Source organism: Halictus rubicundus, chromosome 3 (genome assembly GCF_050948215.1).
Source record: "Halictus rubicundus isolate RS-2024b chromosome 3, iyHalRubi1_principal, whole genome shotgun sequence".
In the NCBI taxonomy this organism is placed as follows: domain Eukaryota; kingdom Metazoa; phylum Arthropoda; class Insecta; order Hymenoptera; family Halictidae; genus Halictus; species Halictus rubicundus.
This window is the reverse complement of record NC_135151.1, coordinates 972,242-998,963: the sequence shown is the minus strand read 5'-3', so window position 1 is coordinate 998,963 and position 26,722 is coordinate 972,242. Positions and strand designations below refer to the sequence as shown.

Genomic DNA, 26,722 nt, shown 5'->3' with positions numbered 1-26,722 from the left:
ACAAGACTATTCAATATTCGTGATCCAACAACACTCGAGACAGGTTATTGGGGAGCAAATTCGGCATTACCTCGTGTAATCTAGACGCGAAGCTTCGTAGTCGTTGGATGCTGCGTTGGCTTACCGTTGTATCCTGTGGCTGATTATTATTAATAGTACGCCTGAAGTCGAGGTAAACCCGCCCGCGGTACCGGATGTCGCAGCCGCGGAACTTCTTTGGGAATCAAAACACCAAATAAATCAAAATTATATGGAATACTTCAAATCCTGTAGACTGACGATTATGCTCACTACACGACAGAGCTTTACACAACATTTCCCATCTCGATTCCAACGAACTGCGGTCAAATCAAATTTATTTTCTGCCTTAATAAATTCTTCCAATCTTTTTACCCCGTGCTATCGCAATTTATCAATTTCCGACATAATCTCGAATTTTCCTACAAATCTAAATGATTTTGTCATAAATTACGACCTTTCAACTTCTATTTGCCCCCCTCAAAAAATGAATAGATTCTCCCGGGAATTTAAAAAAAAAATTTGAAGTTGCCCCTTAAAATTCACTCATTTTTCCTAGAGGTATCGGTCGGGATTTATCAATTTTTCTACATCATCTCGGATTTTCGTAGAAATCTAAATGATTTTAACACAAAGAGCGACCTTACAGCTTTTATTTGTCCCCTTCAAATATTAATAAATTCTCTTGGGAACACATTTTAAAGTTAATTCAAAGTAACGCCTTAAAATTCACTCCTTTTCTTTAAGCTATTGATCGCGATTTATCAAATTTTCTGCGTTTAAATATACGCAACGTACGAATTTATTACCATAAATCGTGTTTTGCACTCGCGGTAGAAATGAAGTACAGTGATTTCTCTATATATGTCGCTGAGGCATGGCTGATAAACGTCGGGGAATTATCCCCACTACCGCGGGGTACACCCCGCGAGAGGTGTAAACATAACACGGCTTGGGTATATCGGTGTGACACCAGGAGATCACTACCAATCAATTAGCAAAACTACTTTATTTTCCATTATTTTTTTATGGCAGTTTCACCAACATACTCATGGCATTTTTCTAATGAAAATGTTACCAAATATGATATAATTCCGATGATATTTACTTGTGTAACGAACGATTAATGTTTGGGATCCAAAGAAGGACAGCGTGTGGGGAAGAAAGAGACTTAAACTTTTTTTATTATTAATTATCTTTTTATGAGACTTTAACCAATGTATTTGTGGAATTTTTCTGATTAAAATGGTACCAAACACGATATCATTCGCATCATATTTACACTAATTTTAGGTTAATATTATTGCAATGGGAAGTAATTTTCATCGTTCATTACATAAGTAAATGCCATCGGAATTATAACATATTTGATATGATTTTCATTAGAAAAATTCCACGTATTTGTTGGTGAAGATCCCAATAGAAAATGAAAAGTAAAGAAGTTTGGTATTGAATTAGTAGTGGTCTCACACGGATACACGCGACCCATCCACGATTCCGCGACATTTATCATCCAGGCCTTGGCGACATATATCGAGAATTCACTGTATACAAATTAAATGTGGAAGGAGTGCAGCTGGCAGCGTGTAGACTCTCGGAAGCTAATTGAAAACTTAAGCAAAGCTCCTCCTAACAGCAAGTACGTATAAGAATTCCTGGACACAAAATCTCGCATTCTCGAATCGATAAAATTGATTCCGAGTGGTCGACCCTGGCCACTCGTGCAAACGGGTCGTCGCCGGTTTCGGTCAATTCAATTTCGCCTCGGGAAAGATAAAACCACCAGTTCCTGCCAACTAGCAGCCGCCTCTTAAAACAGTGTAAGGGCAGGTTTGAGAGAATGGCAGTCAGTAAAGACCCCGTGACGGCGTTGTTTCGTTCTGTCTTTCAAGCGGCTTTCGGCAGAGAGATGTTCGAGCCTGGCTCCGGATAGAGGCGAGGCTTTCACGCCGGTAGTTTATCGTTTATCGCGAAATTGCGATCCTTTACGCGTCGAGATTCGAATCGAGGAAAAGAACAGTCTTCTCGCCAGCACGGCAACTGAAAACTCAACGTGGCCGCGTGCACGGGCGTTTCATTAGTCTAATGGATTCCGATACGGAATAAGAGAGACGGACGGCTGCGAAACAGCCTTGTGCAACTGTAAATACGCGGGAGCACGAGATCGATGCAGATGGCGACGGCGATGACGATGGCATTCGCGATGGAGAAAAAGCCGCGAGAAGATTAAAATCGTGATGCCCGAGTTGACGCCCTCCGGAGAAAAAAGTAAATTGCAGCCAACCCGCGAACGACTTTCCCTCCAGAAAATCAAAAAGGTGCTTTTTCCTCGGCCCGTTACCCTCCACTGTTCCCATGTTGTTTGCAACAACGCGTTGCATCCGGTACCATCCGTTAATCGGCTTTATCTACCGACGATTATGTCGTAATCCGACCTCACGTAAATTCCCATTTTTATGCATTATTTTATAGAAACTAAAATCATATCTGATAAAAATAAAAGCATTATTCATTTTTATTCCTACCCACGTTCTCTTATATTTGAAAAATTAGCACACAAACGCATCAAGATCCACACTGTAGTCATAATTTTGTAAATTGTATGCAATTGTAATTACAATACTAAATTTAGTATTGCCCATGGCTAAGTGTCGTAATATTAGGTGTGCAAATGAATTCGCAGCTCTCACAGTTGGTCAAGCGATTTACTTAGGGGTGGAACCTTGTGCAAATGGCCTTTTTTTCGAGAATATTTTTGAAAAATGTAATGCATAGATTGATTTAAAATTTGAGGTATCATTTATTAATGTTATAATGTAAGCAAAAATATTTTTTATAAATTTTAATTGTCAATGTCAATGGTGCAATGGCGGCTTGAAAATGGCATTCTGTAAATGCGCCGTACAGCGTACAATGCACAAAAAAGATCTGAAACAAAAAAATCAAAATAGAATCGTTAGTTTATGCAAAAAAGTTTTGAAAAAAACGGATTTTCTGTTATGAACAATTGTTAATAATAATGTTTTAAATAAAAAATTTAAAAATCGGAGCTCGTCATGTTCGAGCTAATTATTTATAGAACATACAGGGTGTTCACGCCATTACTAGCCAGCGTTTTTCTTGTAAATAGTAAATATTAGAAAAAAATGAAAGAGGAAAAAGTAGTACTGTTTTTTATACGCAACACAATGGCGTATGTAATTTTTTTATGTTTATGAGCTACGTTGCACGGCTTGCGAAATTTTGCGTTTCGAGAAAAATGCGTTTCAAGTTTGAGTAGCAGAAAAATCGTGAAAAAATCTTCTTATTTTAACTTACCGCGGTTTTTTGCTAATCTGCGATTCCAGGGCCATAGGACAGATCTTCCTCTTCCTGAAAAAGTTGTACTTCAGCTGTTTTTTCTTCTTTTCGAGAAGCACGAACCTTTGCAACCGTGCACTTTATTTTAAAAATTACGTACAAGAACATCTCTGATCACTTTCTTACTTCTTATTCCTTTTCATTCTTGAGGAAATTTCCTATCGATGTAAACAAAAAGAAAAATGCCCAAAAACCTTATTTTGCACAAGGCTCCCCCCTTAAGAATCGTAGATAGTACTTCTCGAGGATTTCGTTCAAAATTCGGCAAAGCCTAACTTGGATCGTACAGCGAGGCACATCGAGGGAAAGGAGTCGCAACTGCGACAGGATCCAGACGTCGCGCGAGTTTACGCAGTTATGCAAATACATAAACAGCGGGCGAGCTTGTTCCGCGTGGCCACGATGATTAGTTTGCCATAGGTTCTCTGCGGACCAGATCCAATCCGTTCCCAAGGCCCGAGCGGGCTGAGATCCAGCGTTTCGCACCGGATGCGTCTCTCAGCCCCCGGTGTTCCTCAGTTTCCCGGTTAGCCTAGCGATCATCTCCTCGTCCGTCCGCGGATCCTCCTGTGCTCGCTATTTCGGTAGCCGGTAATCGAATCGCCTCTGTTCCGCCTTCTCGAAAGACGGTTCCGCCTTCGGAACCCCCCTAGCGACTGTTCCCGCGATTAGTATGCGATCCGCGTTCGTCGAAGCCGGATTCACCGATCCGTGGATCCTTCTTCGGAATCAACGCGTTGCCAAAAGTCGAACGAAGCCCGGAGACGGAGAACTTGAAGAGTTTTCTTCAAGGACGCGAGGAAAGTTGCTCCTCTCGAGCGACCCATGGTGCACTACGGCTGCACGAAAACCGACAGCGGAGGAGTCGAGTGCTTCGTAGAGTTCAGTGAGAATTGTTGGATATTGTTGCGAAATTTCCGAATTTATGCAGAAAGTCTTAAGGCATTTTGTATGTCTTTGGGATCGTTGTGTCAGCGATCGAGTACCTTTAACCAGTTCTGCGATTCTTTTCCTGGATAGGGAAAATTCAATTAAATTCAATTAAACAGTGGAATAATTCGTATAATTATAGAACGTGAACTATTAGGGGGACCCATAAGTAATCAACTATTTTGAAATCTAAAACAAACTTTGTAGTAAATTCAAGTTTTGATTTCTTAATTTTTTATATAATCTCCATCATTATCGAGGACAGTTTGCCATCTTTCCTGCAAATTTTCAACCCCCTCTAATAGAAATCCAGGCTGTCTCCTTACATCTTCTACAGAGGTGAATGTTTTATTTCTTAAATAATGTTCCAAAGATATGAAAAAATTATAGAGGGAGCAATACCCGGTGAGTACGGTAAAACTTCCCATTGCAATTCTTTGATTTTTTCCTGAGTGAGTTTCGCTGTATGGGGACGGGCATTGTCAATTTGCAGTATTACACCTTTTCTGTAGACTAAAGAGGCCCTCTTTTTCAATAGTTCTGAATACAGTCGTCATAATTGATGACAATACAACTCAGCAGTAACTGTTTCTCCAGGTTTCTAACAGGTAACACCTTTCTAAGTGATGAGCTAGGTTTAGGGGTTGATATTGCGGTTCATTTGCGGAAAGCCATTGCTTCGAACGCTTTATGCTATCATAAAGAATCCATTTTTCATCTCCGGTAACGATTCTGCTAAGAAATGGATCTCTACGAAATCTGGGTAACAATGCAGTGCAAATTGATCGACAAATATTCTTGTTGGTCTCAGATAATTGTCCACTTCGAGGCCTTTCAGAGAGATCATAATCACCAGCAGCAAACCTTCTGAACCAACGTTGACACTTGTTGACCTTCAATACATCTCCATAAACATCGCAAATTTTCTTTGTTGTTACCGTTGCATGAAATTCCGCATGAAAATGAAAAAGTAAGCAATGACGAATATGATCCTCGGAAGTTACGGACGCCGCCATTCTATTACAGGGTTGTAAAAAAAATTATACTTTTTAGAATATTCTAAACACAAGCTGATTTACCGAAAACTGTAAAAGAATACGTGTTTCCTCTTCAACGATCGGTACAGAACTAAAGGCAAAACAAATTCTTTGCAAATAATTGATTACTTATGGGTGACCCTAATAAATACTGTTTTGAACTTGTTAACATTTTTAAAGAAAGAATTAGATGTCTGTGTAACTTACATCTAATTGAACGCCTACAAAAAAACGCCTATAAAAAACATACGATTGAAATTAGTCCAGTGTTTGGGTAAAACTGCGATGTTTTTCGAAGCTATAGTTCGAAACGTCCAACTGAAACTATAGATTTCCAAACGTCTTTTTTAAAAAATCATCCTTACGTTCAAAGCTGAAGCTTATCTGGCTATTAACACAATGGTTAAAAGACCCGAGCCACCGCTGGGTGGAGACGCGAAGAAGGGTGGGAAAACATCGGAGACTTTTGTTTTCGGAGACAATCGCTGCCCGTTTGATCGCGGCTCCGTGAAACGTCTCTCGTCGAGATTAGCTACGAGTAGGTTCGCCTTTTGGTGAACCGTGAACGCCCCGCCGTGAACCTGCACGCGCGAACGCGTCTCCGTTGATTGTCCCAGCATTCTTCGTCCCAACAATTACTCTGCCTTCTTCCGTCTGAACGCAGACAATCGTCGTCGATGACGGATTGTTTTCTCGAGAGAAAGAAAGACAGTAAAGACGTCTCAGCTTCGAACAAAGTCGAACAGCAACCTGTTCTGGTCGACGAGATTTTATTCGCATTTCTCACATCGCGATCTACCTTGTCTTCTTTTCTTCTTAATCGGTTGTAGAAGAGTCTGCTAAGATCATTGGCTCGCAGATGACGGAACAAAACAGCGTGGACCGTGCTACGAGGTTCATTGAAATACTTGCGACCATAGGATCGTTCCTTCTGGTTCTGGTCACGTTCCCGTTCTCCCTGTGCTTCACCTTCAAGGTCGTGCAGGAGTATGAGAGAGCCGTCGTCTTCAGGATGGGTCGGTTGAAGGGCGACGCCAGTGGTCCAGGTGATTATGACCGGTATCAACGGTTATGCGAATGATCTAGACGCGTTTCAAGTTGTTGTTATCATCAGGGACGTTCTTCGTGATGCCATGCGTGGACACCTGCGTTCGCGTGGACCTGAGGACAGTGTCCTTCGATGTTCCTCCGCAGGAAGTCCTCACCAAGGATTCTGTGACAGTAACTGTCGACGCGGTCGTCTATTATCGCATCAAGGAACCATTGAATGCCGTCGTCAAAATCGCCAATTACAGGTAATTAAGAATACTTCTAAGGAATCCTATTTTTTAATCAAACCCGTAACTGATAAGTAAAGATTTATTACCTAGTCAGTGCTATTTTAATTTTCTTATACTTGGTAGGTCCTAACGAAATTTTTATCTACTCTGCCCAGTACTGCACGAGTTAACGTTGAAATTCGGTAATAAAAATTTCGGAATTTATGACGATAATGAGTAAGAGAAATACAAAACAGAAAAAAGACCAGGCGATTTTAGTATGGTGATGTTATTCGGGGAATTAAATGTCAATGCAGCTCCTATCTCCTGCAAACGATGCGCAACATTTTTATTTTGCATATAGATCCGCAGTCTATATATATGACTGACGTGTTAAATCTCAGAAAACACAAATTCATCATTTAGACAACTCGTTGCCTGCCAAGAACCGTAGGAAAATCTGTCTGCAAGAAAAAGACTGTGAACGTGTCTGCGAACGATTTGAAAACGAAAAAGCCGCAGGATTCGAAGCAGCCCCCGATTCGGAAATTATAGAGTTGGGAACCAACGAGTTAATTAACGCGGACACGATTTCCTGAAATTTTAATTAACATCTCCGTGGGGGGCGGACACGGTCTTGCTCCGTCTCGAGAGCGAATGCGACGATGGAGGAGAAAAATGCGGAGGACGGCTCGTCGAGGGGTTACGAGAGCGTGACCAAATTACTTGAATAATTTGTGACGGTGCGGCGGTACCAGCGACTCGATTATTTCGCGTGCAAGTTGTGCGACCATGTTTCTTCAGCCTCGTGGACGTGGTCGCACGTCTTTACTCGCTGCACTCGATGGTTCACAAAGAAATCCGTCCTAACCAACCCGTCCTAGACATCAACAATTAGAACAACGTTCTATCCTCGAACGGTCCACCGAAATCGAATTAAATCATTGCGACTGACCGAACTGTGTATTCAGAGAAATCTAGCCAAATGTGGAATATGTACAGGGTGTCAAAAAATTATATGTCACGGCCACCATAGCGTGATTCTACACCTACGATTTGGTGGAAATTGACATAAAAAACTCTCCGCAAAATTGACCTTGACCTTGAAAATCAAGGTCAAAAAAACAAAAATTTTTTTATTTTAGTCGTGTTCTACTGGTCATAAGGGTCAACTTTGTGAAAGAAACCATCGGTCGCATCTCAACCGTTCTCTTAAATAATGATGTTGCATTTCTTATAATTTTTGCAGCTTCTTTCTTTCCTGCTGTAGTTAGGGAAATAGGAGTATCATGATTATGATAATTTCATACCCGACGAGATAGCTTACTGATGGTACCCGCTGTATGATAGTACGCTATATACTTATATATTGGCGCTGGATGTAAAAAATTTACAAATAAAGAAGCTGCAAAAATTATAAGAAATGCAACATCATTTTTTAAGAGAACGGTTGAGATGCCACCGATGGTTTCTTTCACAAAGTTGATCCTTATGACCAGTAGAACACGACTAAAATAAAAAAATTTTTGTTTTTTTGACCTTGATTTTCAAGGTCAGGGTCAATTTTGCGGAGAGTTTTTTATGTCAATTTCCACCAAATCGTAGGTGTAAAATCACGCTATGGTGGCCGTGACATATAATTTTTTGACACTCTGTACAGTGATTTCTCTATATACAGGGTGCTCTAGGCCACCCGTCCACCCCTATTAAAATGGTGGAGAGTGATTTTTATTGAAAACTAAACAAATTTTAGTAACTAATTAGAGTACGCTCTATCGAATGGTGATACTTGCAATTACCAGTACTAACCGGAAATAGGATTTTCAAATCGAAAGTCGTTTTTTTTTTAATCGGACCTGGTACTTTTTATTGCATATTCAAATTGTGAAAATGACTCCATTGGACGAAAAATGAATTCCAATGTATTAATTCACATTTTTCAAATTAAGGACGTAATTTTTAATAATGAATCTGCACACGTTACAGAACAAATAGTAAAGGACAATATCTTCCCTTAACTAAATTAATAAAGAACTTAATAGAAATAAAGAATGGAAACAAACAAAAGAGTAACAAGAATTAATTTTGGAAATAAACAGGAAATAATTAGGTATCTAATATTGGTTCACGCAACAAATCTTCGATGTATTTAGAATTTAGGGGAATGTAGCTTAACGTGGAGTACCATTTTATCAGATATTTTAATGTTTGAAAGCGCAACGTTTCACTTGATTGAGTTTAACGTCTTCCTTTTTGCCAATTTTTACCGAATTGGTGAACTGAAATCAATTTTCCCCAGACCTCGGCCGGAAGCATGCAAGATCATCGGTTTATTTTCCAGTCATTCGACCCGATTGTTGGCTGCCAGCACGCTGAGAACGGTCCTCGGTACGCGAAATTTGGCGGAGATCCTGTCCGAGCGCGAGAACATCTCTCACACTATGCAGACTTCTCTGGACGAGGCCACGGACCCTTGGGGTGTCAAGGTCGAACGTGTCGAAATGTGAGTTCCAGCACAGAACTTGTCGAAATCCGAGTTTCCGTTCGACGATTGCAACGGACGAACACTCCCGTCCTCTAGAAGAACTTATCTGCCTGAAGCACGGTGAAACCCGCACACATAATAATATGCTCGGAACTATCGTTATCGGGCTTGATGTTGCGAGAATTTCATAAACTCCTGCTGGCAGATTGCCGTCGACTTTCTCGATGTGCGCGCATCGTATCGGAAAACGAGACCAACGTTATAGATTGAAGATCATCGGGTCGGGAGATCCGTTTATGCTATCATACTTCTATTCGAGATTTAAACGTCGTGTTTACCTATAATCCTCAGTTTGTAGAAAGATGGTCGAATATTCGACTTCAAGCATTTCTCCGGCCGCAACCGTCGAAGCTAGAGAAACGATTTTTACACAGAAAAATTCTACAAGCCCTCCCAAGTAGAACGATATTTTTTTAAATAACGTTATGGGCACTGGGACGTGTTTAACACTGGAACTACCGTTCCCATTAAAATTATGGATTTTCTGCTTTTACAATTCGTGGAGTTACAGAAATTTTTTAGTGTACTTCTACATGTTACCATAAAAATCCTAATGAATTCAATCCTGTTATTATTACAAAGGAATATACATCCTCGTTTAGGGCTCGGCAGCTTTAGTGTTAAATAACGTTTCAAGAAAACCAGAGAACAATTCTGTCAAACATTTTGCAATTTAAGGGCCAAGGGTAGTCACGTGACTTTTGCAGAGTCAGCAGGTAACTGCTGTACAGTTTTCGTTCACAGCCTTCAGACACAGACTTAAGGTCTTCATCCGAGGGGTTTTCAGTCTGTGACTAAACTTGTCACATTTTTTGCTCTATATTATCGGTATCATGAATTCTGACACCAGAAACTGGAGGAAAGTTTTTGGCTTTATTTCTCATAGAATCAAGAGAAAATATGGCTCAGTTTGCGCTACCGTCGATTTCATCCAGAAAACTCATCCAATGGCATAAAAATGCTTGGATACCGCGGCATGCGCATCGTCACTTTTTGGCCTACTACTAACGCGTATATTACCAAACATCTCATAATTTTTGTTGGTAACGTGGTCACTCTATCTTATCGCGAATCTACAGAGTCGTGGCCCTTTTAAGAATCGATAGTCTGAGTCAAAATCTAGCAGCAATTTCTCTAGCAAAAGCTTAAGCTTGTAGTGAAAAAGTCTTTTTAAGAATAAATATCGAGTTGCATTCTTCAGTGTGCAGATCGATTTCTGACTGACGAGTAAAGTCGGAATTAGGGGCGGAAGGGTCGAAAGACAAGCGAGAGCGACTGACTGTAGGAGGGACCGGATACCTAAAGCTACTAGCTATACTATGCCATGCTAGCTACCGAAGGGGTACGTGAACGCGCATAAACGCGGACACTCGAGTGCCATCGAGAAAGCCATCGAAGAGCCCTTTGGTCTCGGCTTCGATAGCCAGGCACGCCACCAAAGTCGGAGAAAGAGGTTTCGAGTGCTTTCGAAAGGGGTGGCACGCATAGTAGATGAAGGAAGAAAGGGACGTCGATTGTATAGGGTGTAAAGAAACGTTGTGCCGTGGCCTTTCAGGCAATTTTACTCCGCCAACTAAGAAAGCCGTGTAATCGTCCTCCAAGAGCAATTTATTTCAACTAATCAAATTTAACAACTCCTTCCGAGATAATTATTTCAGAGAACATTCTGAAGCTTATTTTAGGTAAAGCGTTAGCGATTGACGAGCCTATTGGTAGCGTCTCGCAGTGAATAGTCTACGAATATTTTTTAAACGCCAAATTCTATTCGATCGAAGCTTCCTCAGGTCCAAACGACTTTGTTGTTGTAGTAATTAGAGCAAGGGTTGTAGCAATCAGAATAGGGTTCGAAAACGTGTTTCTAATCAAAACGGATGTTCACGGTTCAGAAAGGACGTTCGACTTCCGGTGCAATTGCAACGAGCCATGGCCACGGAAGCGGAAGCTACAAGGGAGGCTAGAGCAAAAGTGATTGCAGCGGAAGGGGAAATGCTGGCTTCCCGTGCTCTAAAGGAGGCCAGCGATGTCATTTCCACGAGTCCTGCTGCTCTGCAGGTAGGTTCTCTTATTATAGGCACTGAGATGATTTAGGAAGATGTTGGCCCTACACGGTTGATCGTGCATGTAAATCTAACTTGTATACTTTTACGTCAACAGCTGCGGTACTTGCAAACATTGAACAGCATATCAGCGGAGAAGAATTCTACCATTATCTTCCCACTGCCGGTCGAATTTCTGACGCCATTTTTCACCACTGGCGCCCATTCGAAGATCGATCAGAAGGTCCTTAAACCATCGTCTGACGAGCGTCCTCCAAACGTAGAAATAAAACGAGCCAATCGATAAACGATCGAACACACAGCGGACCTTGCCGAGAGGCCACCCATGACACACAGCCTTCATATAGAAATAGCATTTGGGAACTGAAATAACGATTAGTGAATACTATTAGGTTGTTGCAAATGAAATGGCCGATTTTTAATCTTTAACACAAACTTTTATTTTACAAACTTTATTCATATTCCATTAATCGAAATAATTTCCATCGTCATCGATGCACTTCTTCCATCGTGATACAAGTGCCCCAATGCCTTTCCGGTAGAAATCTAATAAACGCGAGGCAATAAATTCATCAAATGGAGCTTTTACAGCACATTCTTCTTTGAATATTTTTCCACTCAAAAGGCCATCTAGGTGCTTGAAAAAATGGTAATCAGTAAGTGACAGGTCAGGCGAATAAGAAGGGTGAGGGAGAACTTCACACTTTAACCCTGCTAATTTTTATACAGTTTGATTAGCAGTATGTGGCCGAGCATTATCGTGAAGCAATGATACACCACATCTATTGACTAAAGCCAGCTGTTGAACACGCCGTTTTTCGTACATTATATCAATTTCCTGACAGTATTTATCAGCATTTATGGTTTCACCTTTTTTTAAAAATGAGTAATGTACAATATCCTTTGCTGACCACCATTGCAGACATCAATTGCGAGGATGAAGGTTCGGTTTCGGCATATGTTTTGGAGTTTCATCTGCGTCTAGCTACTGTGCAGACGTCGTCGATTGTCGTAGAGAATCCATTTTTCGTCACAGGTAGTTATCCTGTTTAATATGTCTTCATTGTTCTGTCGAAAAAGTAACGAAGAACTGATCTCCAGACGGGATATCTTGTTTCTTTCAGTGAGTTCACGTGGGACCCATTTATCTAACTTTTTTACTTTTCCCAAAGCTAACTTTTCAGATGTCGAGAGACATTTGAATAGTGTATATTGGTTCTCTCCGCGATTTGTGGAATAGTTAGACGCGAATCCATTTCAACTATCTCTTTTAAACCTGAATCTGTAATAGCTGCTGGCTTATGACCACGAGGCTCATTTTCCGGATTTGTATCACCGGAACGAAATTTTTCAAACCAACACCTTATGGTCCGATCACTTGCTATACCTTCACCAAAAGCAGCATTTATGTTTTTCGCTGCTTCGGACGCAGTATGTCCAAGTTTGAACGCGTACAAGTAAATTATACGAATTTCCTTTTTTTTTCTTTCGTTCTGGTGACGGAAGATCGATTTTTAATCACGTACACTGTACAATATCAATAAACTTATACACGCAAATTCATGTACGGGATATGTACTTTCCATATTGTTCAACTTCAACGCTGTCTGCCGTGGAAAAACTAAACTACAAAGTCGGGAAGTTTCATTTCAATTGCAACAACCTAATAATTTCAACAGATATGAAGCGTTCATTCATGGAGAGGTCACCCGACAAGGAAACCCTTTCAGTCGTAATAATCGCGAAATGTATCGTTGTCGAAAATGAAAGAAACCGTGACGGGAAAGGCGAGAGAGTTGCGGGCTATCATTTCGCACATAGATTTCACTGTACGGTTGCGTATGAAATTTCCATTTTATAGGGTTTCATAAAGACGGTGTGGCATGCTGCAGCATGGCGTGGCGTGGCACGTACGTTTCACTTTTCCTGGACTTAAAGTTTCCATGGGCAGGGCCCGGAGCGTCGGGCCACAATTTTCGCCGCACGTTGTAACTTGTAACGCCAGGAACGTGACGTGGAAACGCCAGGCGCTAAACACGCACGCACGCACGCACGCACGCACGTACCCGCCGATCCCTGCGAGAGTACTTATTTACACGGGTCGATCGTTCCCGTCGAGAATCTCGACGAAATCAGCCGTCCGATGACCGGTCGATTTTCGTGAGCGTGCAACACACCCACGCACGCCGCGCAAATTTACGAGTTACGAGTTGGAGCGAGCGAGCGCGCGTCGCGACGTGACCTGCCGACAGATTTACTTCGACCGAGCTTTACGGTTTTTCTCGTTCGCTCGTCGACGCGAATGGTATTTCTCACTGTTCCGATCGTAATTAATGAATTTGCGCATAAATCGATCCAACGAGAGGTCCATTCGTAGTTCAATAATTAGTGGAGGTCCCGACTTCACGTGTAGGTACACAGGTATCTCCGTAACTGTCGTAACATTTGCGAGCGACAGTTCTAGCAGAGATGCTACATTCTTACTAGCGTGCTGAACGTAGAGAAGGATAGCGATTGAAAAAAGAGAGAGGGACCATGGTTCAACGCTTCGACTCCCTGCTTCTCGTTATTTTCCGTTCGCCACCCTCTTTCGCAGCCGTAATTTTAATCGCTTATTGCACAAGTAGTTATGATCGTAACTATACCGTGTTTCGTGTCATTTTAATTAGAAAAACGAGACAAACGCGATGGGAAAGCTTCATGCGAAAAATCAAAAATTAAAAATGGTGCAATATTTTGCTTCGCTTGCACTGGTATCGTTCGCTTGTACCGATATTCGATCTCCCCTCCCCAGTGGTGGGGATAACATTTGGACAGTTACGGTAGAGATCATTGCGACAGTTCTGGAAATAATACTGTACACAGTTTCTTAGGATTACTAGCAACGCAGCAGTGAGGAAAGACGACGGCAACGGGCCATGGCGGAACAAAAGCGATTCTCTCGAAGGTCCGCGAAAATTCTGCGGCTCACCGGCAAGCCGCGGGTACAGGCTCGGTTACGTAGTCTCGCGAGTCGCGACTAATTACCGTCGACGAACACCAACGTCCCATTGAAAATGGAACCGGTATTGTAGAGCTCCCGTGAGCAGGGCCGCTTTTATTCGGCTCACGATTCGGATGAACGCCGAAATGGCTGTTCGCGAGACACGGTCGTTCGCGATTTATCAGAGGAAGGGTGGGGGCAGGGGGGGTGCAAAACGAATTGTCCTGCGAGGCGCAGGATGCGTTTACGAGGGAAGATCCTTTCAACGGGTCCGCGTACCGGGAATACCGTTCTGCGACAGAATGGCTGCCGGTTAACGCAAGAAATTACGAGGGATTCCAATTATGACCGTCGCCAACAGGAAGGAACGTTGTGAACAACGGAATTGCCTGGCAAAGCTGTCTTCGCAATTGGAGTCGCGGTGCGAAAGTCCCTACGAACACTTGCGAACCTTGGACGTTCCATAAACCGGACTCACAACGTGAGTTTTAATCAATTAACCATCGAGAACGATGGTAATCGAGTCTCAGGACTCGGTAAGATCTTAAGCTGAAGTTCATCAGTTTTCCCATCAATTGTAGTGTTTTCTAATAAAAATAAATTGTCGTTCTCCGTAGAAAAGCATCGGAGTACAATGGTGAGTGTTCGCTTGCGGATTTTGGAAATGAAACGCGGACGCGTCACTCCCGATACCGCCGAGGAATACTGTCCGCCAAATTAATTTTGGACAGCCGTTTCAATATTTGATCGAGTAATTTTATTGGAAGCGCGTTTCGTCGCAGACCTGCTAGAGGACTCGTCGGTAAGGCTGATCTAGCAGGCCCTGCCTTAGACGCGTCGGTTCGTCTCGTGCTTGGTCGTTGTTTTCGATCGCGAGAGCGTTCCGCGTCGGATCTTGGTTATTGGAGATCCATCTTTTTGAATAGATTTGAAACTGCAGGTTTCACGTTGAAACTGAATGTTTCACGTCGAAACTTGTTGAACTATATCGAATCTTGGATGCACGCGCGACGCACGATGTTATCGCAACGCGGTCACGAACAGAAGTGAGTTCAGATCGAGCGGTCCTCACGAGCATTGTTTTTGACAAAAACTGCTCGTCCTCGCGAGAATCGTTTCGGACAAAAGCTGATCGCTTGCCAGGCTCGCATAGCCCAAAGACGGAACCCCGTCTTCGCAAAACTGAATGTTTCACGTTTGAAGACTTGGAATTGAATGTTCGAAAAAGACTTGTGAGAGCGTTTGATTTTTAGTTCTTCCGTCTCGTGAGACTCCTTTATGTATTGGAAGGGTAGTCCTCATGGAAGAGGAAGTGCACTGATTGGTTCTGCTGAATGTTGCGTTACCCAATCAGCGCATCATTGACTGATTGTCACCCTGTTTAGGTGAGCTGAATGGGCCTTGCCCTGCAGAGCGTAAGCTGATGCCGGTCTCTCAACAAGGCTGACCCTTGACACTTTTGAACAGTGCCCTTTTGTTTTGGGTGGTCCTTCGTAGGACTTAATTTATGACGTCCCGCAACCATAGGAAGTGACCACAAACGAAAGGCAAGCTGTGATGCGAGCCTGGATGGTCGTCACTGTTGCGCCGTGCCTAATCGTTGAAGGTGATCACTTAGTTACGAGCGTATCATAAACAATTGTCCGAAGGCAAGCACCACTTGAATTGTTCCTTGCGACGGAACAGTGAGGGAATTGTTAATCGTCGAGATACTTTTAGAAAATGTTTTAACGAATGCGCGAAAGCACGTACACACCTGGAACAATTCAACCAAAAGCTGTCTGCCCGATTCAAGTCAGTCGTTGTTCTATCGATTCTAGCCAGAAACGAAAGATTGCAAACACAATTCAACGTGAAAATCGCAGCTCGTCGAACCAGAGAAGCTAGAAAGGAATGTGTAAGGATCCACGGGAAGAGCACAGAGAGAGAGAGGAAGCGTGGCATTCTGTTCCATTCGGGGAATTCGCCATTCAGGGCCGTCGTGTTTCAGCGGCCCGTAATTTCTTGGACGATAATTAGCAACCGCTCGCACCTCTGCGCGGCGCGACGCCGCCTCTAGTTTACGGTTACAATTAAAAATTTTTTAATTTCGCGAAAACCAGCTTCTGGCCTCGCGGAGCGCGTAGATTGCCCGCAGGGAGCCCCGAGCTCTCACTCTCTCCTCTCGTTGTAATAGGCTGTCTCCCTTGTCGCGATGACTTTTCTTCGGCCGCACTTATTTCGCCCGAGCTCGACGCGAACTTTTCACCTCCATCGCCCTCTTCTCCTCTTTCACCTCCTCCCTCGGAACTAATTTCATAGGCGAGAAAATTAACTGCGACGCCCGCGGTTGCGAGAGAACAAGCCTCTCTCGCACGTCTCCCCTCCCCCCTCTCGCAATGTCTTTCAATCGCGTTCGGTCGGACGTACGCCTTTTGTCACTCGATAATCGCTCGACGCGAAAATCTTGACGCCTTACCTGCTCGACGATTATTAATAGATTTTTTAATGAGTGTGGTACACCTGAACGAAGCTCGGTCACGTTTTTTCTAGGTAACCCCCGGAAGAAATTATTATAGCGAACGAATCGTGAGCTCCTTGTTTCGAGGAAACTCCCGCTTGTGAACTAGATTGCGGACTTCATGCTTGATCGATCGTATTACAGCGAATTCTCGATATATGTCAACAACATGGCAGTGTCGTGTATCGTCCAGGAGACATACCCGAGCTGTGTTATGTTTGCACTCCTCGGCGTCCGAGGCCTCTCGAGCGTCGTGGCCCCACACGGGGAACACCTTACGGTAGTGGGGATAATTTCGCGACGTTTATCATCCAGGCCTTGGCGACATACAGGGTGGCCCACGAACTCTGTCCACTTGAATACCTTGGTTATTTCAAACAATACGAGAAAATGTTACTTACAGAAGTTGTAGGGTTTAAGGAACTACATAATATGGTATAAATGATATTCTTGCAAATGGAGGCGTAGAGAAGACATAGACGTCACCTTTGTTTTTTTTTAAATTGAATGTCCAATTTTTTATGCTCGATTTCGATACATTGGCGTATTCTGAGTATAAAAGTACTAAAGTGTATTCGTCCTAAAACACCGTTGCTGAGATATTTGACTGTTCTCATTCTATTACTTTCATTATGGAACGTATTCAAGGATATCCTCACTACGTCAAATGTAAACATTGGTAGGCTTTCGACGTTTCTCAGTGTCAGTCAGTTTCTCAGTTAGTGAACATAAGACAGTCAATATGAAATTCTCTTTAACAACAATTAGAGATGCTGCTAATTTATGGAGAAAGTAATAGAAACGCAATTGCGGCTCGAAAGTACCGTGAAAGATATCCAAACCGCATATGCAATTCACACAAGATTTTTGAAAGATTGTGTAAACAATTAAAAGAAACTGGAAGTCTCGCTTTTCGTAAGATGAAGCATGGAAAGCCTGTGTGTAGTGATGAAGATAATGAAATTAGTGTAGTTGCAATGGTACATCATAATCCTCATATCAGTGTAAATAGCAGCTCGAGGGAATATTTTTGAACATTTTGCGTAGCAGAAATAAAGCAAATGAATCTTACACGTTGAATTTTATTTATACCATTTTTCTGGGTTGAAGGTCATTGGTAGGTCATATTGTGTTACATGGATGAATTCGTTATTTTGTCAGCTACAACATTACGTTAACGAAGATATATCATTCCATTTAAAAAAACATCGATGACCTTGAAATCTCATTTAAAAAATGACCTTCAAAATTTTTTCCCTTACACCGTTAGATGTGGCCCTTCAAACAGTGTAACTTTGTCCTAAGGAGTTTTTTGTACAACGAAGAGTAACGGAGATATTTAGGTGTTCTGTTTCTTCGGACTCACCATGTATAGAAAAATCACTGTATTTCCAACGTACTACAATTATTTAAAAAATTGATGTCTACGTAGCTCCTATGTTTTAAGGTTAGAATTTTTATTTTGTCGAAAAATCTGCAGTCCATTTGCAACGCGACGCTTTAAAATTATTTAGTTTCGTTATGCATAGGAGTCGCAGTTCAATGGTTGCGTTCTGTAAATAAAGTGTGAAGCCTAATTTGCAGCTTTTCACGCTGTACGATCATCGCGGTCTCGAGAACAGTGTCCAATTTCCACGCGAATTGCTTGTTAAAGTAGATGAGACGACAGAGAGACATCTCGACGTCGCGACGCTCCCATTTGACGTCGATCTTCGGAAAGTTCTTGTCGAAAACTGGAAGCGGCTCAAATAGAAAGTTTGAAAGAACGCCCTCGTTATTTTCTCATGTAGTTCCTACGACATTTTCCAAAATCTTTTTGTCGCGTCATTCAGAAGACTAATGTTCCTAATTGATAAACGAAGAAGCCAGGTCGTTTGATTCTAGGAAAGTTAGACCGTTTCAACGGCCGCTCGAACACTTTTGTGCAAGTAGATATATCGTCGACTTTCCAATTTTCCACTTTGTATGCAGTGCACGATCATGCCATGCACAATCAGCGTGGATGATTCATTCGAGGCGAGCGCGAAAGATGAATCAGTACGAAAGCGACGTTTCTCGATGAATCATACCAAAGCGAAAGGGCGTAAAGCCGCCTTGGCATCTTTCAGCTTTCGGAAAACTTTTGTCCACTTTTCCTCAGTTTTTCCGCATTTCCCCGCGTGGTCGAGCCGTTTTTCACGCGGTCCTCTCGCGTTTCACCTCGATTCATGAACGTAAATATTGTTTCTGTAGAGCGTTTTGTTTTCCAAACGCGGAGCCTCGCGATCGAGAGATTGGTCGTTCATAACGAAAACGTTCTCGTTCGAAACGACACGAAACTGGTGCACCGTCTCGCGGCTCGATGCGTGCCCGCTGCAATCGAGATGCACTATGCACCGGGGAACGATTCCTCCCGCGTGAAATTAAGGGACGATCACGTTCATCCCCGCTTAATCCCCGAGAAAGACGTGACTGGCTAAATAATACGAGGCTGTCGTTGGATCGCCGGCTGCACGGTCTTTGATCGGCTTATTTAGCAGCGGCGCTAAAGCGTCTTCCTAATTCGATTCGGAATCGCATTCATTCTCGCGCCAGTATGATTTAGCGAATTCTGGATTACTTTATTGTTCCAGAGAACAATACTGCGTTTTATACGGCCGCGCTATCTGGATACTATCCTTAAATTTCTTTAGGGGTACATTTTTCAAAGTGAACACTCATTTCGAATCCAACCATTTTCCTACGAACTATCGATCGGGATTCCCAATTTTCCGATATGATCTCGCATTTCCCTTTCAACTACAATGGGCCACTGTAGTAAAGCATTCCATGAACATTTCTCTTCGACATATCGGTCGAGATTTTTCAATTTTCCGATATGGGTTCGGATTTTCTTTTCAACTACAATGAGCCTATCATAAAGTGCAATCTTCCAGCTTTAATTTAGGCCGTAAAAAGTTCAAAAATTCTCAGGGGAACACATTTTTAAATTGACTCGAAGTAGCTCCTCAAAGTCGTAACATTTTTCTGCGACATATCGGTCGAGATTTTTCAATTTTCCGATGTGATTTCGGATTTTCATTTAAAGTAAAATGTATCTATTATGCAGTGCAGCCTTCCAGCTTTAATTTAAGCCATCAAAAGTTCACAAATTCAAAGGGGAACACATTTTTAAATTGACCTGAAATAGCCCCTCAAACTCGTAGCATTTCTCTCCAACATATCGATCGGTACGTGTAAATTTTTTCATATGATTTTTAATTTTGTTTCAAACTAAACCAGACTTATATATATGAACGACTGGTCAGCCGCACATTGCGAGAAGAGGTTACACCACAACGTAGCACACATCGAACATCATGTGTATTTCTTGAAAGTCGGTCATAAGGGCAATCGATGTTTCGCATCGAGACGAAAACTTGGCTTTCGGGATTTTTCACGCGCCCCCCAGGGCAACGTTCGCTTCTCGCGAGTATAGCGTGCTCGTTCCGTGTGCCGAGCAGTGTTCCCAGGCTTCCAGTTCCCTGGTTTTCCACCTACGAAATAATTTCTCGAAGGGATAGTCTGGAAATGGGTGAGTTATGTTGTCTGGAGTTTTATGTTTCCAACGGCCCGACTCTCGACTACTCTCTCGGCCCCTTTTGCTCCACGAGCTTCTCGAACTTTTCGAACTTCTCGAACGGCATAAAGCGGGGGAATAGGAACGTGACTGGGACAACAGCCCGGCGAGCTATGGTGGAACGCAGACAACGGACGGAGAACGTTTGTTTTCCCCAAGCATCGGACAACAACGATATCGGGCCAATTAAAAGTTCCGCGAGGACCGTTCCGTTGTTAAATACCAGATACTCGAACCGGTTCCGTCAAAATCCTCTCTTATCCGTTTCGCTGGCCGATCCGAACGGAACGATGGTTGCGATAAACATGCTTATCTCTTTCATTAGTTCCCCTCGCCACTCGAATTCCGTTCGCTGCAAAACAGCGGCGAGGGGGAGGGAGGGCAGGCTTAGACTTTCCCCGTTTAAATTATTCTAGCATGGTTAAGGGAAGGATTAAGCAAAACCTACGGCCGAACCGAAGGGATTCAATGACTCGGAAAGAAATAAAGCCGCGCAAAGCACGCTTAATTTCACGCAGCAGTATCGGATAATACGCAGTTACCCTCTTGTCGTTTCCGTTCGTTTCCCGAAAACAACTTTCACGAGTTTCGTTACTGTACAGCATTCTATGCGAAAAACACGACCGCTCAGTTGTATCCAACTACCTTTACGAATTACAGTGATTTCTCCACATATGTCACCAAGCCCTGGATGATAAACGTCGCGGATTTATCCCCACTACCGCGGGGTATACCCCGTGAGGGGCCAGGAGGCTCGAGACGCCTCGGACACCGAGGAGTGTGAACATAACACGGCTCGGGTATGTCTCCTGGACGACACACGGGTCTAGCCAGGCACATACAGTGGCTCACGAAAGTATTCGAACGCTTACGTTTACAAATTTTAATGAATAAAATAAGATGTACTAAACTAATCTGTATAGAACAATTTGGTGTCTGTAGTAAGGGGGAAGTCTCAAGGTTATGTCAGTAAAATTTGAAAAGGATTCAACAGCGCAGGCAGAAGTTATGATATATTTATTAGGAACACGCATAATAAGTGACTCACAAAAGTATTCGAACGCTACATATATTATTACATTATTTAATGTTAATATTTTGTTGGACTACCTTTAGCAGTAACGATGTGTCTCAATCGACGTTCCATACTATAAACCAATGATTTTGTAAAAGTACACTCAATGGAATTCCATACTTCTATGATTTTTTGTTTCAATACCTCCTTTGAAGTTATTTGATATTTATTTAATCTTTTTCCGATTTCAGCCCATACATTTTCAATTGGATTTATGTCTGGACTTTGCGGTGGAGTAGTTAACATAATGTGGTGTGTTATATATGATCCATTCTTTCACAATTCCTGCAGTATGCTTGGGATTGTTATCTTGTTGGAAGTGGAAGTCTTCCAATAATCCTAATTCACGGGCACTTTCTTTAAGGTTGTTCCTTAAAATATTTAAATACTTATATTTATCGAGTATTCCATCAATGAATACCAAATTTCCGGTGCCACTTGCTGCCATGCACCCCGACACCATAACCGATCCACCTCCGTGTTTCACTGTTTGGTGTACATTTTTAATTTCCAATTCCGTATTTGGTTTTCTCCAAACATAATTTTGACCGTCTGAGGCAAAGATGTTAAATTTAGACTCATCCGAAAAGATGACTTTATCTCAGAAAAAATGATCATTATTAAGATATGCTTTTGCAAAAGCCAGTTTTTTTTTCGATTTACCTCATTAATATATGGCTTCTTTCGTGGTACATTGCCATGAAAATCATTATTTCGTAAGATTCGTCGACATAATTCGGGATGAACTTCTTTATGAACCATATCAGCTACCATATTTGTGAGTTTAGGAGCGGATATATTAGAATCTTTTTTTATTTCGCGAATGATAATTTTCTATTCTCTTTCAGTTAATTTCTTTTGTCGACCTGATCGAGCGTTGTTCGCAATTGTTCCTTCATTTTTTGATTTTTTAATAATATAATGTATTGTAGACTTACTTCTGTTTATAATTTCTGCAATCTCGTTATATGATTTTCCATCCTTTCTCTTTCATACTTTTGTGTTTCTGACTTTTTAGTCTTCATTTTAACTACTGCTGTGCACAGTTCTACGTTGCTGTTACGGAAACGATGCTTTAAAATCAACTGAACGTACTAATGTTTTCATTTAGTAGTAATGTGTACATTCCTTTCTAAGAAAGATGAAAACATATCAACAGCGTTACAGCGTTCGAATACTTTTGTGAGTCGCTTATTACGCGTGTTTCTAATAAATATATCATAACTTCTGCCTACGCTGTTGAATCCTTTTCAAATTTTACCGACATAATCTTGAGGCTTCCCCCTTACTACAGATACCAAATTGTTCTATACAGATTAGTTTAGTACATCTTATTTTATTCATTAAAATTTGTAGACGTAAGCGTTCGAATACATTCGTGAGCCACTGTATATCGGCCAGGATCCACTATTCTTTTATCCACGCCGAACGTAGAAAGGGACAATAGTGAAAATAGGAAATAATGAAAAATAAGGAAGTTTTGTTATTGGATTAGTAGTGGTCGCTTGTTCTCACACCGATATACCCGACCTGTATTATGTTACACTCCTAGGATACCGAGGTCTCTCAAGCTTCATGTTCCCTCACGAGGTATTCCCCGCGGCACTGGGGATAGTTTTGGGATTTTTATCGGCTAGGCATTTGGGACATACACATACAGAGTTCCCACTCCCACTTCCCTACACATCGTTCCGAAAATTCCGACCTTTGCCTTCAACCTACTCAAGCTTCGAAACTCGCTTGATCCCTGGTTAGAGTTGAGGGTAGAATTGCAATTTTTTCAAAATCTTTTTTACACGTCGTTTAGTATTAGGGGGGCCCATAAGTAGTCAATTATTTTGTAATCTAAAACAAACTTTATAGGAAATTCAATTTTTTATTTCTTAATTTATTATATAATCTCCATCATTATCAAGGACAGTTTGCCATCTTTCCTGCAAATTTTCAATCCCCCTCTTATAGAAATCCAGGGTTCGTGAAGCAAAATATGACTCAAGGTGTCTCCTTACATCTTCTACAGAAGTGAATGTTTTATGAGCAATATGAGGTGCAATTTATTAATCTATTTTATTAATATCTATTAATTTAGGAGCAATATGAGTACGGGGGGGGGGCAATTTCCCATTGCAATTCTTTGATTTTTTCCTGAGTGAGTTTTGCTGTATGGGGCCGGGCATTGTCAATTTGCAGTATTACACCTTTTCTGTGGACTAAAGATGCCCTCTTTTTCAATAGTTCTGAATACAGCCGTCGTAATTGATGACAATACAACTCAGCAGTAACTGTTTCTCCAGGTTTCAACAACTCAAAGTGAATTATGCCACAACAGTCCCACCAAATGCATAGTAACACCTTTCTAAGTGATAACCTAGGTTTAGGGGTTGATATTGCGATTTGATTTGCAGAAAGCCATTGCTTGGAACGGTTTATGTTATGCTAAAGAATCCACTTTTCATTTCCGGTAACGATTCTGCTAAGAAATGGATCTCTACGAAATCTGATACCAATGAAGTGCAAATTAACCGACGAATATTCTTGTTGGTCTCAGATAATTGATGCGGTACCCATATTCCTTGCCTATATGCCTTTCCCATTTCGTGTAGGTGCCTTTGTATAGTTGACCATGTGGACCAAGGCTTCTCGATAATTCTTGTATACTTAATTTTGGATCAGCTTCCACTAGAGATTTTAGGGTGTCATTATCAAATTCAACTGGTCGTCCATTTCGAGGCCTTTCAGAGAGATCATAATCACCAGCAGCAAACCTTCTGAACCAACGTTGACACTTGTTGACCTTGAATACATCTCCATAAACATCGCAAATTTTTTTTGTTGTTACCGTTGCATTAAATCCCGCATGAAAATGAAGAAGTATGCAATGACGAATATGATATGATGCCATTTTATTACAGGGTTGTAAAGAGAAATCATACTTTTTAGAATATTTTGAACACAGGCTGCTTTACCGAAAACTGCAAAAGAATAGTGTTTCCTCTTCAACGATCGGTACAGAACTAAAGGCAAAACAAATTCTCTGCAAATAATTGATTACTTATGGGTACCCCTAATATAAACCAATGCTTCTAATTGCTAAAAAGTTTTGAAGGGCGTTCGAATAGTTTCACGAGCCGCTGTAGATCTTAAGAAAATTGATTAGCTTGAGACTAAATTCAGCTAAAATCGAAACCGTCCAGTTTCAGATTGTAAAAAAAGAATTTGATAGAAACTTGCCTGTCTACGGGTGTTAAGAACCGAGTAGAACTTTTCGCAAATAGTATTTTTCGCAGAGACTGAGGCAGGTCGCGGCGAAGAACCCGGAGGCCCGATGGGATCGCGATCAATTCTGGTTGTGGGTGGCGGCCAGACGTAACTCCCAGATAAGAAAAACCGGTCGTTTAATATCTCCGGTGGCGTTTAATATTACCCGGTGCTGTCCGTGCGTCGCGGTCACCGTTAACAAGCGCAACAATTCACCGAAGGATCTCCCGCGTAAATAATAGCCCCGCGTTAAAGCTCCTCCGCTGTTTATAAAACATTTTGCGCGCATTACGCGCGGGATATTTCGTTCCCGTTAAAAACGGACCGGAAGGAAGTACGCCCTCGCCGCCGTACAATAAAATTGAAATTTATTGTTCGGAGTTCGCCTCTTTAACGCCGGCCGCGCCATCCACGCCGGTCGAGTGCTGGTTCTTTTTGCTACGATGCAGTCGCCGAACGAATCCCATCAGTTTTAACATCTCTCGTATAACAATCTGATTGTTTAGTCGTGACAAAAACCTGTCTGAAGCAATTCATTATTTACCTAACGGAACAATAGTAATAGTCGGCCATTAAGATGTACGGGAGCCCTGGAACCAAATAATTCACGCTGCCAGAATAACAAGGCTGCATTTATTCAGGTTTCGAGCGAGTTTTATTACAATGTATGCCGAAAGAAATTAATGAATAATGCCCTATTTATGTACATTCGCAATCTCGACTCGAATCATTTCGAATGGTTCCATAATTCCAGTGCCTGAAAAAAGACAAGAGTTCAATACTCTACTGGTCATTCTTTAAAAAAACTCCGTTCCCTGAAGGAAACTATCATAATTAGATCGCGGATTTGATGTGAGGTATAATTTTAAACTAAGATTAGAAGAATTTGAGAATATCAACACGTTTCATAAAACTGAACAAAACCACTAAAAAGAGAGATAGCTCCCTATTTGGTTTCTACGAATGTCAACAAACTGCAGTGAAATGGAAATTGATTTTCTTTGGTTAATATGTTCAATAGGTTGAAAATAATTGTATATTTATATTGGGGAGACCGGGGTTAAAAGTTCCCGGGGTAAGTTGTTCCGACGAACATTTATAAAGAAGCAGAAGAACGTGCGATTCGTTTTCAGTTGACTCTGTTATAGTAGTGAGTAACGTCGCTCGGTCGTCCATTTTTGTGACGTCCGCGGTAGCGTGGCGTGTGTGATCTTAACCTCTTAAGCACTGTACGCCACTATAGTGGCTACCGTGGAAAGCATTAATTTGAACGATACGCCACTATAGCGGTTTCCGTGGAAAGCATCAGTTTGAACGGTACGAACCACTATAGCAGCTTTTCTGCCATCCGCGGCCAGGAACGCCGTCCCTGGGAGACAGAATTGTGGACGAGCACGCCGTACTAGGAGAGAGAAAGAGTCTAGTCACGAGACTAGTCACGTGACTTTTTAATTAATAATTTCCATTCACAGCCTTCAGACACAGACTTAAGATCCGTCTTGGTCTTGATCCGACGGGTCTTAAGTCTGTAACTAAACTTGTCACATTTTTGACTCTATATTATCGATATTATAAATTCTGACGCCAGAAACATGCTTCAAGTTTTTAGCTTTATTTCGCAGAGAATCAAGACAAAATATACGAGGGTGGTCTGAAAAGTTTCCGACCTCAACATGAAGATGGCAGTATTCGTCGACAAAAGTACTGGAGCGTGTTTGTGCATGCTTTGACAGGTACTCACCAAAATTTCAGCCATTTCGGACGCTCAGTTATTCTTTAACAGTCGTTTGAGTAAATTGCTATGAGTGTTTTTGTGAAAATGGAAAAACTCGAGTATCGAGCTGTGATTAAATATTTATTTTTGAAAGGCAATACGTCTACGCAAATCAAAGAAGAGTTACACGCTGTATACGGGAACTCTGCACCATCATTTACCACCGTGAAATTTTGGGCAGCTGAATTTAAACGTGGCCGTACCAGCTTGGGTGACGATGAACGTTCGGGACGCCCAAAAACTGCAACCAGTGACGATAACATCGCTAAAATTCATCAAATGGTGCTAGACAACCGTCGACTTAAAGTTAGAGAGATAGAAGAGGCCA

At 41.9% G+C, this 26,722-nt stretch overlaps 1 protein-coding gene across 1 annotated transcript; it reads left to right on the top strand.

Annotated features, from left to right (window-relative positions):
- The first annotated feature begins 3,645 nt into the window (after positions 1-3,645).
- LOC143352299 (band 7 protein AGAP004871) lies at positions 3,646-11,492 on the top strand. Its single transcript, XM_076784628.1, has 6 exons — positions 3,646-4,264; positions 6,176-6,391; positions 6,460-6,640; positions 8,946-9,107; positions 11,036-11,201; positions 11,304-11,492. The coding sequence occupies exons 1-6, from the start codon at positions 4,204-4,206 to the stop codon at positions 11,490-11,492; spliced, it is 975 nt and encodes a 324-aa protein (XP_076640743.1). The 5' UTR covers positions 3,646-4,203.
- Positions 11,493-26,722: the final 15,230 nt, after the last annotated feature.